The sequence below is a fragment of the Pristiophorus japonicus genome, chromosome 2 (assembly GCF_044704955.1).
Source record: "Pristiophorus japonicus isolate sPriJap1 chromosome 2, sPriJap1.hap1, whole genome shotgun sequence".
In the NCBI taxonomy this organism is placed as follows: Eukaryota; Metazoa; Chordata; class Chondrichthyes; family Pristiophoridae; genus Pristiophorus; species Pristiophorus japonicus.
The window spans coordinates 25,766,542-25,780,683 of NC_091978.1; the positions used below are offsets into that span (position 1 = coordinate 25,766,542).

At 49.3% G+C, this 14,142-nt stretch overlaps 1 protein-coding gene across 5 annotated transcripts in view; it reads right to left on the minus strand.

Annotated features, from left to right (window-relative positions):
* eif2ak3 (eukaryotic translation initiation factor 2-alpha kinase 3) overlaps positions 1-14,142 on the minus strand; it is a 98,725-nt gene that overhangs the window by 83,309 nt on the left and 1,274 nt on the right. For 4 of the 5 annotated variants that reach the window (XR_011588508.1, XR_011588506.1, XR_011588507.1 and 1 more), the window contains exon 2: positions 10,492-10,621. Coding sequence is in view for 2 of the 5 variants with exons in the window: in XM_070866816.1 (XP_070722917.1) it covers positions 10,492-10,621 (130 nt within the window). In the remaining 3 variants the exon portion in view is untranslated. Of the gene's footprint in view, positions 1-10,491; positions 10,622-13,952; positions 14,078-14,142 lie in introns of those variants that run through there. The other variant, XM_070866817.1, reaches the window with a different exon arrangement.

Sequence of the window (14,142 nt, forward strand, 5' to 3'; positions counted from 1 at the left end):
GAGGGAGAGGGTGGGGAGAGGGAGAGGGTGGGGAGAGGGAGAGGGTGGGGAGAGGGAGAGGGTGGGGAGAGGGAGAGGGTGGGGAGGAGGGGAGAGGGTGGGGAGAGGGAGAGGGTGGGGAGAGGGAGAGGGTGGGGAGAGGGAGAGGGTGGGGAGAGGGAGAGGGTGGGAGAGGGAGAGGGTGGGGAGAGGGAGAGGGTGGGGAGAGGGAGAGGGTGGGGAGAGGGAGAGGGAGAGGGTGGGGAGAGGGAGAGGGAGAGGGTGGGGAGAGGGAGAGGGGGGGAGAGGGAGGGAGAGGGTGGGGAGAGGGAGAGGGTGGGGAGAGGGAGAGGGTGGGGAGAGGGAGAGGGTGGGGAGAGGGAGAGGTGGGGAGAGGGAGAGGGTGGGGAGAGGGAGAGGGTGGGGAGAGGGAGAGGGTGGGGAGAGGGAGAGGGTGGGGAGAGGGAGAGGGTGGGGAGAGGGAGAGGGTGGGGAGAGGGAGAGGGTGGGGAGAGGGAGAGGGGAGGGGGGGGAGAGGGAGAGGGAGAGGGAGGGGGGAGAGGGAGAGGGTGGGGAGAGGGAGAGGGTGGGGAGAGGGAGAGGGTGGGGAGAGGGAGAGGGTGGGGAGAGGGAGAGGGTGGGGAGAGGGAGAGGGTGGGGAGAGGGAGAGGGTGGGGAGAGGGAGAGGGTGGGGAGAGGGAGAGGGTGGGGAGAGGGAGAGGGTGGGGAGAGGGAGAGGGTGGGGAGAGGGAGAGGGTGGGGAGAGGGAGAGGGTGGGGAGAGGGAGAGGGTGGGAGAGGGAGAGGGTGGGGAGAGGGAGAGGGTGGGGAGAGGGAGAGGGTGGGGAGAGGGAGAGGGTGGGGAGAGGGAGAGGGTGGGGAGAGGGAGAGGGTGGGGAGAGGGAGAGGGTGGGGAGAGGGAGAGGGTGGGGAGAGGGAGAGGGTGGGGAGAGGGAGAGGGTGGGGAGAGGGAGAGGGTGGGGAGAGGGAGAGGGTGGGGAGAGGGAGAGGGTGGGGAGAGGAGAGGGTGGGGAGAGGGAGAGGGTGGGGAGAGGGAGAGGGTGGGGAGAGGGAGAGGGTGGGGAGAGGGAGAGGGTGGGGAGAGGGAGAGGGTGGGGAGAGGGAGAGGGTGGGGAGAGGAGAGGGTGGGGAGAGGGTGGGGTGGGGGGAGAGGGTGGGGAAGAGGGAGAGGGTGGGGAGAGGGAGAGGGTGGGGAGAGGGAGAGGGTGGGGGAGGGAGAGGGTGGGGAGAGGGAGAGGGTGGGGAGAGGGAGAGGGTGGGGAGAGGGAGAGGGTGGGAGAGGGAGAGGGTGGGGAGAGGGAGAGGGTGGGGAGAGGGAGAGGGTGGGGAGAGGGAGAGGGTGGGGAGAGGGAGAGGGTGGGGAGAGGGAGAGGGTGGGGAGAGGGAGAGGGTGGGGAGAGGGAGAGGGTGGGGAGAGGGAGAGGGTGGGGAGAGGGAGAGGGTGGGGAGAGGGAGAGGGTGGGGAGAGGGAGAGGGTGGGGAGAGGGAGAGAGAGGGGAGAGGGAGAGAGAGGGGAGAGGGAGAGAGAGGGGAGAGGGAGAGAGAGGGGAGGAGGGAGGAGGGAGAGGGAGGGGAGGAGGGAGGGGAGGAGGGAGGGGAGGGAGGAGGGAGCGGGGAGAGAAAAGAGGTCAGGTCGGATCCAGTCCGGGAGCGCGAGTCGGGTCCAGTCGGGGGGGCGAGAGCGCGGGTCGGGTTGGGTCCAGTCGGGGGGGGGGGCGGGGAGCGGGAACAGAAGCGCGGGTCGGGTCCAGTCGGGAGCGGGAACAGGAGCGCGGGTCGGGTCCAGTCGGGGGGGCGGGGAGCGAGAACAGGAGCGCGGGTCGGGTCCAGTCGGGGGGAGCGAGAACAGGAGCGCGGGTCGGGTCGAGTCAGGGAGCGGGAACGGGAACAGGAGCGCGGGTCAGGTCAGTCGGGGGGGGGAGGGCGGAGCGGGAACAGGAGCGCGGGTCGGGTCCAGTCGGGAGGGGGGGGGCGGAGCAGGAACAGGAACGCGGGTCGGGTCCAGTCGGGGAGGCAGGGAGCGGGAACAGGATCGCGGGTCGGGTCGGGGGAGCGGGTGTCGGGTCTGGTCGGCGGGGGAGTCGGCAGGAAGCAGGAGCTGTCCGTGGGAGGAGCCTTATTCACACAGCCCCAGTGAGGCCATTCGGCCAGGGCTAGGGGTTGCGTGCTTCGGGCCCCTCCCACACAGTTCGGCGCCTGGAGCTACTGCACTTGCGTGCCCACTGTAGTGCACATGTGCAGAGGTCCCGGCACTGTTTTCAGCGCAGGGACCTGGCTCCGCCCCCCCACAGCTCGTGCTGGCTGCGCCGAGGGCCAGAGGACCTGCAGGTAGGTGGAGAATACAGAGGATTTTTTTAGGCGCACTTTGTGGCGCAAAAAACGGGCGTCCATGTCGGGACTGCGCCGTTCTAGGCGCGTGTGGAAACTTGGGCCCATAATGTTTATTTCATCTAATATTTCACACTCCTCTTCCTCGATAGCAGTGTCCGCATCACCCTTCTCTTTTGTGAAAACAGATGCAAAGTATTTATTAAGAACCATACCCACATCTTCCGCCTCCACACACAGATTACCCTCATGGTCCCCAATAGGCCCGACCCTTTATTTTGTTATCCTCTTGCTCTTAATATATTTATAAAACATCATTGGGTTTTCCTTGATTTTACTTGTCAAGAATTTTTCATGCTCTCTCTTTGCTTTCCTAATATCCCTTTTGAACTCATCCCTGCACTTTTTATACTACAAGAAATTTTGCAGTATTTAGCCCTCGGTATCTGCATCACCCAGTTTTCTTCAAAGACCACGTACCTCTCCAATTTCCACTGCGTCCAGTGAGTAGCTGAGCCATGTAGACCAGAAGGATTCAAGGTTCAGTCTCTGGTTTGTGCTACATTAGTTAGCACCTGACATGTAGAATTATAGAAGCGTATAGCACAGGAGGCCATTTGGCCCATCGAGTCTGCGCCAGCTCTTTCGAAGAGCAATCCAGTTAGTCCCACTCCCCAGCTCTTTCCCCATATCCCTGAAATTTTTTCTTCTTCACTTATTTATCCAGTTCCCTTTTGAAGGCTGCTATTGAATCGGCATTTACCGCCCTATCAGACAGAGCATTGTGGTGGCTGGTGAGCAAAGGTCACCACACATTAAAACAATTCACGCAGACACCTTCCACCCCTTCAATTGGAGTTCAGGACTGGAACATCAGGTCCTTCATTGAAACATCTGCGAACTTGTGGAAGCAAATCATCCTCATTCGAGGTACTGCCTATGATGATGATGAGGCAGTGCATTCCAAATCCTAACCACTCTTTGCCTAAAAGGTTTTTCCTCATGTAACCTCTGGTTCTTTTGCCACTCATCTTAAATCTGTGTCCTCTGATTATCGAACCTTCAACCATTGGAAACAGTTTCTCCTTATTTAAATGAAAGGAAAAGTCTGCTGGGTGAATAATAGTAGGCCAATAACCTTCATGTTACCATCCCACTGGCATATCAGAGTATTACAAATATCCAACCAATGCAAACATACTCCTTCAAGCTATCAAGAGTCAACACTCCACGTCACAAGAATAGTAGTTACAGGTAATCACCTGCAATACCTAATGAAAGCATAGCAAGGTGGCCAAGAAAATTCACTCTTCTTTGCAAGGCACGGAGCAGTGATGCAAGTTTGAAAAGGAGAATTATGGGCTCAAGTGCCACAACTTAAAAATGTACAAGCCAACTGTAGCTCAGTGGGTAGCACCCTTGCCTGAGTCAGAACGTTGTGGGTTCAAGTCCCACTCCAGAGACTTGAGCACATTAATCTCGGCAGTATTGAGGGAGTGCTGCACTGTCGGAGTTGAGACATTAAATCAAGTCTGCTTTTAGGTGGACATAAAAGATCCTATGGCACTATTTTAAAGAAGAACAGGGTAGTTATCCCCGGTGTCCTGGCCAATATTTATCCCTCATTCAACATCACTAAAAACAGATTATCTGGTCATTATCACATTGCTGTTTGTGTGGGCTTGCTGTATGCAAATTGGCTGCTGCATTTCCTACATTGCAACAGTGACTACACTTCAAAAAGTTCTTCATTGGCTGTAAAGCACTTTGGGACATCCGGTGGTCATGAAAGGTGCTAATAAATCCAAATCTTTCTTTCTTCTTTCATAGCATTCGATCAGATCCACCATTCAGCTCGTCTGCATTCAGATGGCAAAATAATCAATGGTTAGCCTGAAGTCACTTGGCTTAGTCAGCAGATTGTACCAATAGGCTCTATGAAAAATTGCACTTAAGCCAATGTGCATCGCAATTTTTTAATACCGCGCAGTAATCAACAACAAATTTCATTTTTATAGCACCTTGAACTTAGTAAAACATCTCATGTCTCATCAGGAGCATTTTCAAACTAAATTTGAGAGAGAGAGGTGTGGTGGTGAGGTAGAGATGGGTGTCATCAATGTACACATCAAACCTGGCGTTGTGTTTTCTGATGATGCCGCTGAGGGGCAGCGTGTAGATGAGAAAAAGGAGGTAGTCAAGGATAGATCTTTGGGGGACTCGGAGTAACGGTGCAGGACTGGGTAGAGAAGCCACTACAAGCGACAACTGGAGAGATAGGAATGGCATCAGGCACGGGCAGACCCACCCAGTTGGAAGACGGAGGAGGCGCATTGGAGGAATCATGTCAAAAGCTGCAGAGAGGTCAAGAAGGACGAGGAGGGAAACAAATACTTGGATTTATATAGCGCCTTTCACAGAATCATAGAAATTTACAGCACGGAAGGAGGCCATTTCGGCCCATCGTGTCCGCGCCGGCCAACCAAGAGCTACCCAGCCTAATCACACCCTTCAGCTCTTGGTCCGTAGCCCTGTAGGTACAATATTTCAAGTGCACATCCAAGTATTTTGTAACATGGTGAGGGTTTCGGCCTCTACCACTCTTTCAGGAAGTGAGCCCCAGACCCCCACCACCCTCTGGGCAAAGAAATCTTCCCTCACATCTCCTCCACATCTCTCCCTAAATACTTTAAATCTATGCCCCCTGGTTGTTGACCCCTCTGCCAAGGGAAACAGGTCTGTCCTATCCACTCTATCTAGGCCCCTCATAATTTTACACTCCTCAATAAAGGTCTCCCCTCAGCCTCCTCTGTTCCAAAGAAAACAGACCCAGCATCTCCAATCTTTCCTCATAGATAAAATTCTCCAGTGCAAGCAACATTCTTGTAAATCTCCTCTGCACCCTTTCCAGTGCAATCACATCTTTCATGCAATGTGGTGACCAGAACTGCACGCAGTACTCCAGCCGCAGCCTAACCAGCATTTTATACAGTTCACGACCTCAGGCCGTCCCAAAGCATCTTGCATCCAATGAAGTACTTTTGAAGTTCAATCACTGTTATAATATAGAGAACGCGGCAGCCAATTTGCGCACAGCAAGCTCCCACAAACAGCAATGTGATGACCAATCTGTTTTAGTGTTGTTGGTTGAGGGATTGAGGAATTACTCCTCACGACAACACTGTAAATCACCTCACACCTGAACCGTGCCACAACACTGAAAACCAGCACCACCATGAAGGTATGGTTCTATTCTAACCTGGCGACTATTTGCAGTGCTGCACCCCCTCCCCCACCCCTTGTAACAAGCAGCCAGACTTCCTGGAGGCTCGATGAGCTGTGGAGGACCCCTGCTCCCATGCAAGCACAGGCCCGCTGTCACTTTTCAACCAGTGAGCACGCAGAGTAATGGTATAACTGGAAAGATCTGTGCTGTGTACGTGTGACAGTGAAACACCACCACAGTGGAACATGCAGCCATCCAAGATCAACAAGAGCCAGACAACCGAGAAAATAAAACACGGGCCATCCTAGCCACTGACTCAAAATTATTCAAGTCTATTTTGACAGGGCTGTTAGCATTAGACCTGTGCTACAGGGGCCAATGGACAAAGATCCATGTAAAAGCAGCTTGAAACGAACTAAAGCACTCTAGGACATCAGAAAAGCAACCAGAAGTGTGAATATATCATTGCCAAAAAGACAACAAAAAGCAAAGCTAACATTTTACATGGCTGCAGTCAAAGTCAGAGAGGGTTATCGCAAGGCACCGATTCATTTAGTTTTAAAACATGCCATGATTACTATTACTTCTAATTGGGATTATTCCACGAGATAACAAAAGGTGTACTGATTCAGCGGTAATACTGAATTCCACATTGCGTGATAATCTGTTAAAAGCCTGGTGTGTCCCGAGGATTAAATCCTATCAGAGTTGCTTAAGCCCCTCCATACTTTTTTTAATTAAGAACTTTGCCAGTATTTTATAAGTGCTCTGTGTCTCTTATAAATGGGAGGCCTTTCCGGTTAAATATTTACGATATTTTTGTAGCAATCACAGTTAGACTATAAAATTCAAAGTACTGAACACTCTTCAGCTGCAATCGCTTATTCGAAACTTCAAGGTGACAATGTGCCCCCTCTCAGATTCAGACCGGAAGTGCTGTCATATTTGCTTCAAAGGAACCCAAGTGCAGGCTGCTCCAACATCCGATTAAAGACTCCAGCAATGTTCCCTTAATATTTTTTGCCGTGCGTGGCCCCTTTAAGGGGCTGCCGGCCCATTCAGAATACCCTGCATGTGCAGTTTTTCCCATTTCAAAGCCAGTGAGCTGGCTACGCGCAAGCTCCAGTGTGCCATGTAGCTTGAGGGGAACATTTCCTCCCGGGTGTTCGAAACTGGTGATGCAAAACGACTGTTAATCGGCAGAGACCAGAGATGCGTGGACTAAATCCACTGGTGGAGCTAGACAGATTTTTGTTAATAAGGGAGTGAAGAGTTATGGGGAGCAGGCAGGGAAGTGGAGCTGAGCCCAAGATCAGATCAGCCATGATCGTATTAAATGGCAGAGCAGGCTCGAGGGGCCAAATGGCCTGCTCCTGCTCCAATTTCTTATGTTATGTTCTGGAGAAGGAAAGGCTAAGAAGATTTAATCGAGTTTTTTTTTAATTATGAAGTGTTAGTCATAGGAAAAGACTATTCCTTTTGGTTTGGAAGTCAGGGCAGAGGGGTGGGAAATGGAGAAAAGATCGATGAGCGTTCATTAATTTAAAACTGCTACATAGAGAACCAAAGAGAGGGGTTAGGAAACATTTCTTTACACAGATTTGTTTTTGGGGCGTGGATTGCTTTGCTCTGGGGCAGTTGCACCTCTGAGGGACAACTGAATAATGATTTGTAGCAGAGGGAATACAGGGTGAAGGGCAGAGAGTGTGCTTAGTGTTGGATTGCTGTAGCAAAGGGTCAGCACACAGACATGATGGACCGACTGGCCTCCTCCGAAACTGTAAACCGCTATAGGAGATGGCAGCAGTAAACGTGCCATTGAACGAATAAAAGCAAATTAACGAATGGTGAGCTGCATCGTGGATGTTGATCCACAATATCAAATATCTGGTGCCTGTGGCTAATCTTGTAACTTGAGTAATTTGTGACAAAGAAAGATACAGGACTAAACTATACTCTGGTGTTTTCAATACCAAATCAATCTGGAGGATAGAGCCTATATTTCAAATGGGAGTGGGCCGCACAAACATCTACTCAATCGTGTTATTATACCTCGGCTTGAATCAGCTTTTATTCCAAAGCGCACAGCACAGATAATGATGCAACTCAAAAACTTAGCTAGCTGTTTTGGGCACTAATCCAACTTCAAAAGGCTGATCCTGATCAGATCAGTAGTTATTTTTATACATGAGGCCACTGCCAGGCAGGTAACCTGGGTCACTATGCTGCCCTCTTAGAAAATTGGATCACTTGTTACTCATTTTTTTTTTTTTAAACTGCAACTCCGTACATTCCAGCGATGCACGGACGCGCAGCGACGGGAAAGGTCCCGCGCACGAGTGCTCACCGGCTTCTCCGTTATATCTCGCCACCATGCTCCACCTCACAGACAACAAGCTCCCCGCTGGAGTGGAACTAAACTACAGAACCAGTGGGAACCTGTTCAACCTGCGCCGTCTCCAGACTAGGTTTAAGACCACCCCAACCTCTGTCGTCAATCTACAGTGCGCGGACGATGCCTGCGTCTGCGCACACACAGAGGCTGAATTCCAGGACATAGGTGACGTATTTACTAAGGCGTACGAAAACATGGGCCTTACGCTAAACATCCGTAAGACAAAGGTCCTCCACCAGCCTGTCCTCGCCGCACAGCACTGCTCCCCAGTCAGCAAGATCCACGGCACGGCCCTGGACTACATGGACCATTTCCCATACCTCGGGAGCCTCTCATCAACAAGAGCAGACATTGACGACGAGATTCAACACCGCCTCCACTGCGCCAGTGCAGCCTTTGGCCGCCTGAGGAAAAGTGTTTGAAGATCAGGCTCTCAAATCTGCCACCAAGCTCATGGTCTACAGGGCTGTACAAATACCCGCCCTCCTGTATGGCTCAGAGACATGGACCATGTACAGTAGACACCTCAAGTTGCTGGAGATATACTACCAACAATGTCTCCGCAAGATCCTGCAAATCCCCTGGGAGGACAGACACACCAACGTTAACGTCCTCGACCAGGCCAACACCCCTAGCATTGAAGCACTGACCACACTCGATCAGCTCCGCTGGGGAAGGTCACATTGTTCGCATGCCAGACACGAGACTCCCAAAGCAAGCGCTCTACTCGGAACTCCTTCACGGTAAATGAGCCAAAGGTGGGCAGGGGAAACGTTACAAGGATACCCTCAAGTCTCCCTGATAAAGTGCAACATCCCCACTGACACCTGGGAGTCACTGGCCAAAGACCGCCCTAAGTGGGGGAGGTGCATCCGGGAGGGCACGGAGCGCCTCGAGTCTCGTCGCCGAGAGCATGCAGAAATCAAGCGCAGGTGGCGGAAACAGCATGCTGCAAACCAATCCCACCTACCCTTTCCCTCAACGACTATCTGTCCCACCTGTGACAGAGACTGTGGTTCTCGTATTGGACTGTTCAGCCACTCATTTTTAGAGTGGAAACAGGTCATCCTTGATTCCGAGGGACTGCTATGATGACGATGTACCGACCGCGCATGCGCGAAAATTTAACGGGACCATCATTAGGAGAAACAGGCCATGCAGAACACAGCGCAAATTACAACAACTTGTATTTATATAGCGCCTTTAATGCAGTGAAATGTCCCAAGGCGCTTCTCGCAGAAGTTTTTTAAGACAAAACAAATAAATTTGACACCGAGCCTCATAAGAAATAATTACGGCAGATGACCAAAAACTTGCTCAAAGAGGTAGGTTTTAAGGAGCTTCTTAAAAGGAGGAAAGAGAGGTAAAGAGACTGAGAGGTTTACAGAGGGTTTCAGCAATGGCTGAGCTGAGGCAGGGGCGGAGACGGGACAATGTGACGGAGGTTGAAATAGGCGGTTTCAGTTACGACCACCTAGGTTTCGAACAGTCTGGTTCAGCCTCAGACAGATGCTAAGGAGAGGGATGGAGTCGGTGGCTCGAGAACATAGTTTGTGGCGGGGACCAAAGACAATGGCTTCGGTCTTCAAAATATCAGCACTGGATGAGCAGCAAAGCAGTCTAACAATTTAGAAACTGTCGAGGGGTTGAGAGAAGTGGGGGGGAGATAGAGGTAGACTCGGTGTCGTCAGTGTACATATGGAAACGGATGCTGTGTTTTCGGATGATTTCACCAAGGGGCAACATATAGATGAGAAATAGGAGGGGATATTGCATTACAGCATTTCCATCTGTATTAATGCCTAAACTCAAAAGTACCAGTCACAGAAAACAAAACTTTTAGCTGCCCAAGACGGACAGGACCAGGGAGAGGTAGGATTCAGGTGTGGAGAACAAGATAAAGACAGCGAGCTGGGGCTCTGGGGTAGGACACAGTCCTTTCCCTTTAAGAACAAGGCTCAAGTCCTGATCAACTTTATGGGATAGGTGAATGGCACTTTTAAACACCAACAGAGATAATCTCAGTCCGCACTTTCCTCAAATTATTGTCTCATCTGCCACTGGTCAAGGTAAGCCATATTGAAAAGTGGGAATCCTCAGTCCCCATTTCAGGGAGAGCGATATCCTGCATAATGTATTACAACAGTATCATTATTGAGGGACACCGGGGATAACGCCCCTGTTCTTCTTTGCAATAGTGCCATGGGATCTTTTACATCCACCTGAGGGGGCAGACGGGGCATCTGTTTAACATTGCATCCGAACTACGGCATCTCCGACTGTTCAGCGCTGCACTGGAGTGTCGGCCGAGATAGGATTCAGGGATCAGAGCTATGGATGAGCTTCAGTTTATGGAGGGTAGAGATGGGAAGCGGGAGACCTTTGGAATGGTTGAGCCTGGAGGTGACAAAGGAACGGATGTGGGTTTTGGCCGTAGATAAGCCGAGGCAGGGATGGAGGTGCGCAATGTTATGGAGGTGCGCAATGTTATGGAGGTGGAAGTTGGCAGCAGGATGTTATGGAGAATGGCATCTGCCTCTTACCTCAGGCTTGCTGAGACTGGCTGACACTAAGGAACCAGCGCCCACATCCAGCTCCCAACGTTTGGTCCCACGATTCTCTGGATCCAATGCTGCAATGCGCCCATCCATCATACTAATAATAACCAGGGATCTGTGAGCAAAGACAAGTGATTTTAAAATACAAGCAGGGGAAATGCAAGGTTGCTAATCAAAAAGTCACAACCCTTACATTATCCACTGGGATGACAAAAATATGATCACTACAATTTCTGTAAAAGGTGGCATGTGACATCTTCGCACTGTCTACTTGGGCAAATGCTCAGCAGCATAAACAACAACTTGTATTTATATAGCACCTTTAATGTAGTAAAACGTCCCGAGCTACTTCACAGGAGTGTTTTGACAGAGCCACATAAGGAGATATTAGGACAGATGTCCAAAAACTTGGTCATAGAGGTAGTTTTAAGGAGCACCTTGAAGGAGGAAAAAGGTAGAGAGGCGGAGCGGTTTAGGGAGAGAGTTCCAAAGCTTAGTGCCTTGGCAGCTGAAGGTACGGGAGCCAATGGTGGAGCTATTAAAAATCAGTGATGCACAAGGGACCAGAATTGGAGGAGCGCAGAGATCTGAGGGTTGTCGGAGAATACCAAGATAGAGAGGGGCGAGGCTGCGGAGGGGTTTGAAAACAAGGATGAGAATTTTAAAATCAAGGCATTGCTTAACCAGGAGCCAATATAAGTCAGTGAGCACAGAGGTGATGGGTGAGCAGGACTTGATGCGAGTTAGGACACGGGCAGCAGAGTTTTGAATGACCTTAAGTTTACAGAGGGTGGAAGATGGGAGGCCGGCCAGGAGTGCTTTGGAATAGTCAAATCATAGATTTTACTCTTCTAAACTTGGCCTGCCTCTGCAGAGAACGTCTTAAACTATACAACATAGAGTTAGATAGAATCTACAGCACAAGGCCATTCAGCCTACCTGGTATATGTTTGCATTTATATTCCATCAAGCCTCCTCTTACCAATATCTTTTCCCACCCCCTGCCCCCACATCAATCCATTCCCTTCTTGTAAGCATCAAACCTTCCCTTAAATGCCAATCCTATCTTGTCTCCTCCACGTTTCCATTATCCTGATTACTGATGGATAAACCCACCACTGGTGGTGGAACCAATTTGTAGTGATGCATGAAAAGCACTGCACATTATGTGCTTTGCACAACTTGAAAGGGAAATGGCACTGAAGCAATAGCCTAATTGCATATCGGTACGTTAAGTAAACCTAGCCACAACAAAATCTTGTTCAAGGCACCGTCTCACTGTAAAACCAACACCAATCTCCTCCTGATACAAATCACCACCACAGCGGAAATATTTTGTTAAAATCTTGTATTTATATGATTTGCATTGTACATATCTTCGTTTCCGATGCTCAGGTACTGCTGCACCAAATATGGAGGATTACATTTGGTGGACTGGAGTCTCAGAGAATTTCCCGTTACTGATCTGGAGGGGGTCCTTTCAGCTATGCTGAATAAAACAGGATGCACTGCAGACAGTTTAGTCGGGAGTGAACAAGTAGAGCTATCGGCCCATGATATGCGGTCAATGGCGAAGCAAAGTCATTCGCCGCTGGCCCCGAAGGAAGCAGTGGCGAGACGTTCAACTGAGATCAGTGCGGTTTACTGGGAGTTCCATAGCACGAGCTGCTGTGGCCTCAACAAGCTGTCTAAGCAGCCAATCACATCGCAGAATTCTCACAACAAAGCAGGACGTGAAGAAGTTCCTTTTATTTTGACTTTTAAAATATGTTAGTGAAAGCAAAACAAAGATTGGGGCTCTCACGTGGGGGAAAGGTAACCCTGAAATAAAGATGAACAAACTTTAAAAAAATTTAAAAATGTTTAAAAGTTTCTTAAAAATGGCAATTTTATTTAATTAAAATTGATAAATTTGAAACTCCACAAAACTAAAATGATTTTTTCAGGGCCATAATGTTAGCAGTCAACACACTGTTAAAACCCCAGTTACACCTAATCCAAAAGGGTCTATCTTTAATGGGATATCTAACAGCGATAATACCCCGATTTAAAACTGAGATGAGAAGAAATTTCTTCTCTTAGAGGGCTGTAAATCTTGCCCCAGAGAGCTGTGGAGGCTGGGTCACTGAATATATTTAAGGCAGAGATACAGATTTTTAAGCGATAAGGGAGTAAAGGGTTATGGGGAGCAGGCAAGGAAGTGGAGCCGAGTCCATGATCTTACTGAATGGCGGAGCAGGCTCGAGGGGCCAGGTGGCCTACTCCTGCTCCTATTTCTTATGTTCTATGAAACAGCCCAGGTTTTCGGCAGTTTCACTGATCACAGGCTGTGTGGGGGGGGGGGGGGGTGGGGGCGACAGCGCAGTCAATGTCAGAACACAATGACAGGCTGCAACTTCAGGATTTGTGCGTTTAAGATGCGCTACTTTCGGAAGTTGCAGACAATTTCAATGAGGTAATGACATACTACAACTCTCACTTTTCACCCAAGAGCTTGAACAACTGGACTGCGGCAGGAACGGTTTTATTGGATCTAATAGCATTTCTTGTTCCTGCTTTGTTTTAGAGCCGTTTCCGCCCAGGGTAATCATGAGACAGCTAGCTGCCAATTGTGCTACACAAGTTTACTCAAGGACCTTTGTCACATGCTGTTTGTTATACCTGGATGGCATCCAACAGGCAGAAGAAAGCAAGCCTTGAACAGAGAGTTTCTTACATTACATCAGTGACTACACTTCAAAAAGTACTTCATTGGTTGTGAGGCACTTTGGGACGTCCAGTGGCTGTGAAAGGCGCTACATAAATACACGTTTTACTTTCATACAGAAGCGATTTGAAAAAGATCACCAACTGAAGTGTAAGCAAGCAAAACAAAGACGAGGTTAGGACCAGAGTTAAGGAACACACATTCTCAGAATACAAAAACCAAGTTCAATTAAACAGAAATGATTTCTCTCGATAGATCACGCTCATTTCTTTCCTCGCTTTAGCTTAAATTGCAATCTCAGTCCTTTTCTCTTCTGTACATGGTTTTCTCGCTCCATCCTTTAATTCCTACGGTTCGAAAGATGAACAAACACCAACGACTTTGAAAAAGTTAATCTTTCTGCACAAGCACTTCCCCTCTGATCAGCCTTTATGTTTGATAGGCACGATAAAGATGCTACACATGGATATATACAGGAATTGTTTAACCTTTGGCATTTACATAGCATTTCACACCTCCCAATGTTTCATACATTACATTCCAAGCCAGGGAACATGGACCCCAGGGAATCTGCGAGAAATCTAGATTTCTGCACTAGTTGGAGTTTTTTCCCAAGGTTTCCGATTTCCCAAGGTTTCCGATTATTTTATTGCAAAAGATTCCAAAAATGAAAAATAGTTTTATATTACACTTAATTTGCATTAACTTGTTATAGGTTGTTGGAACAAAAATGACTAACCAGATTTATTTTTTCTGTCCTTCTTCAAAAATGGTTCTATTCTTGGTTTTCTTTCAGAATATTTTTTGTATGCCTTTTTCAAATTTCTATATTAATATTTGCAAGGAACTCTGGCTTTTGATGAATCCTCTTCTTGAAGGATTATGCCCATTTATCTCATCTTTCTTAGGCTAGTTATACATTTCTAATC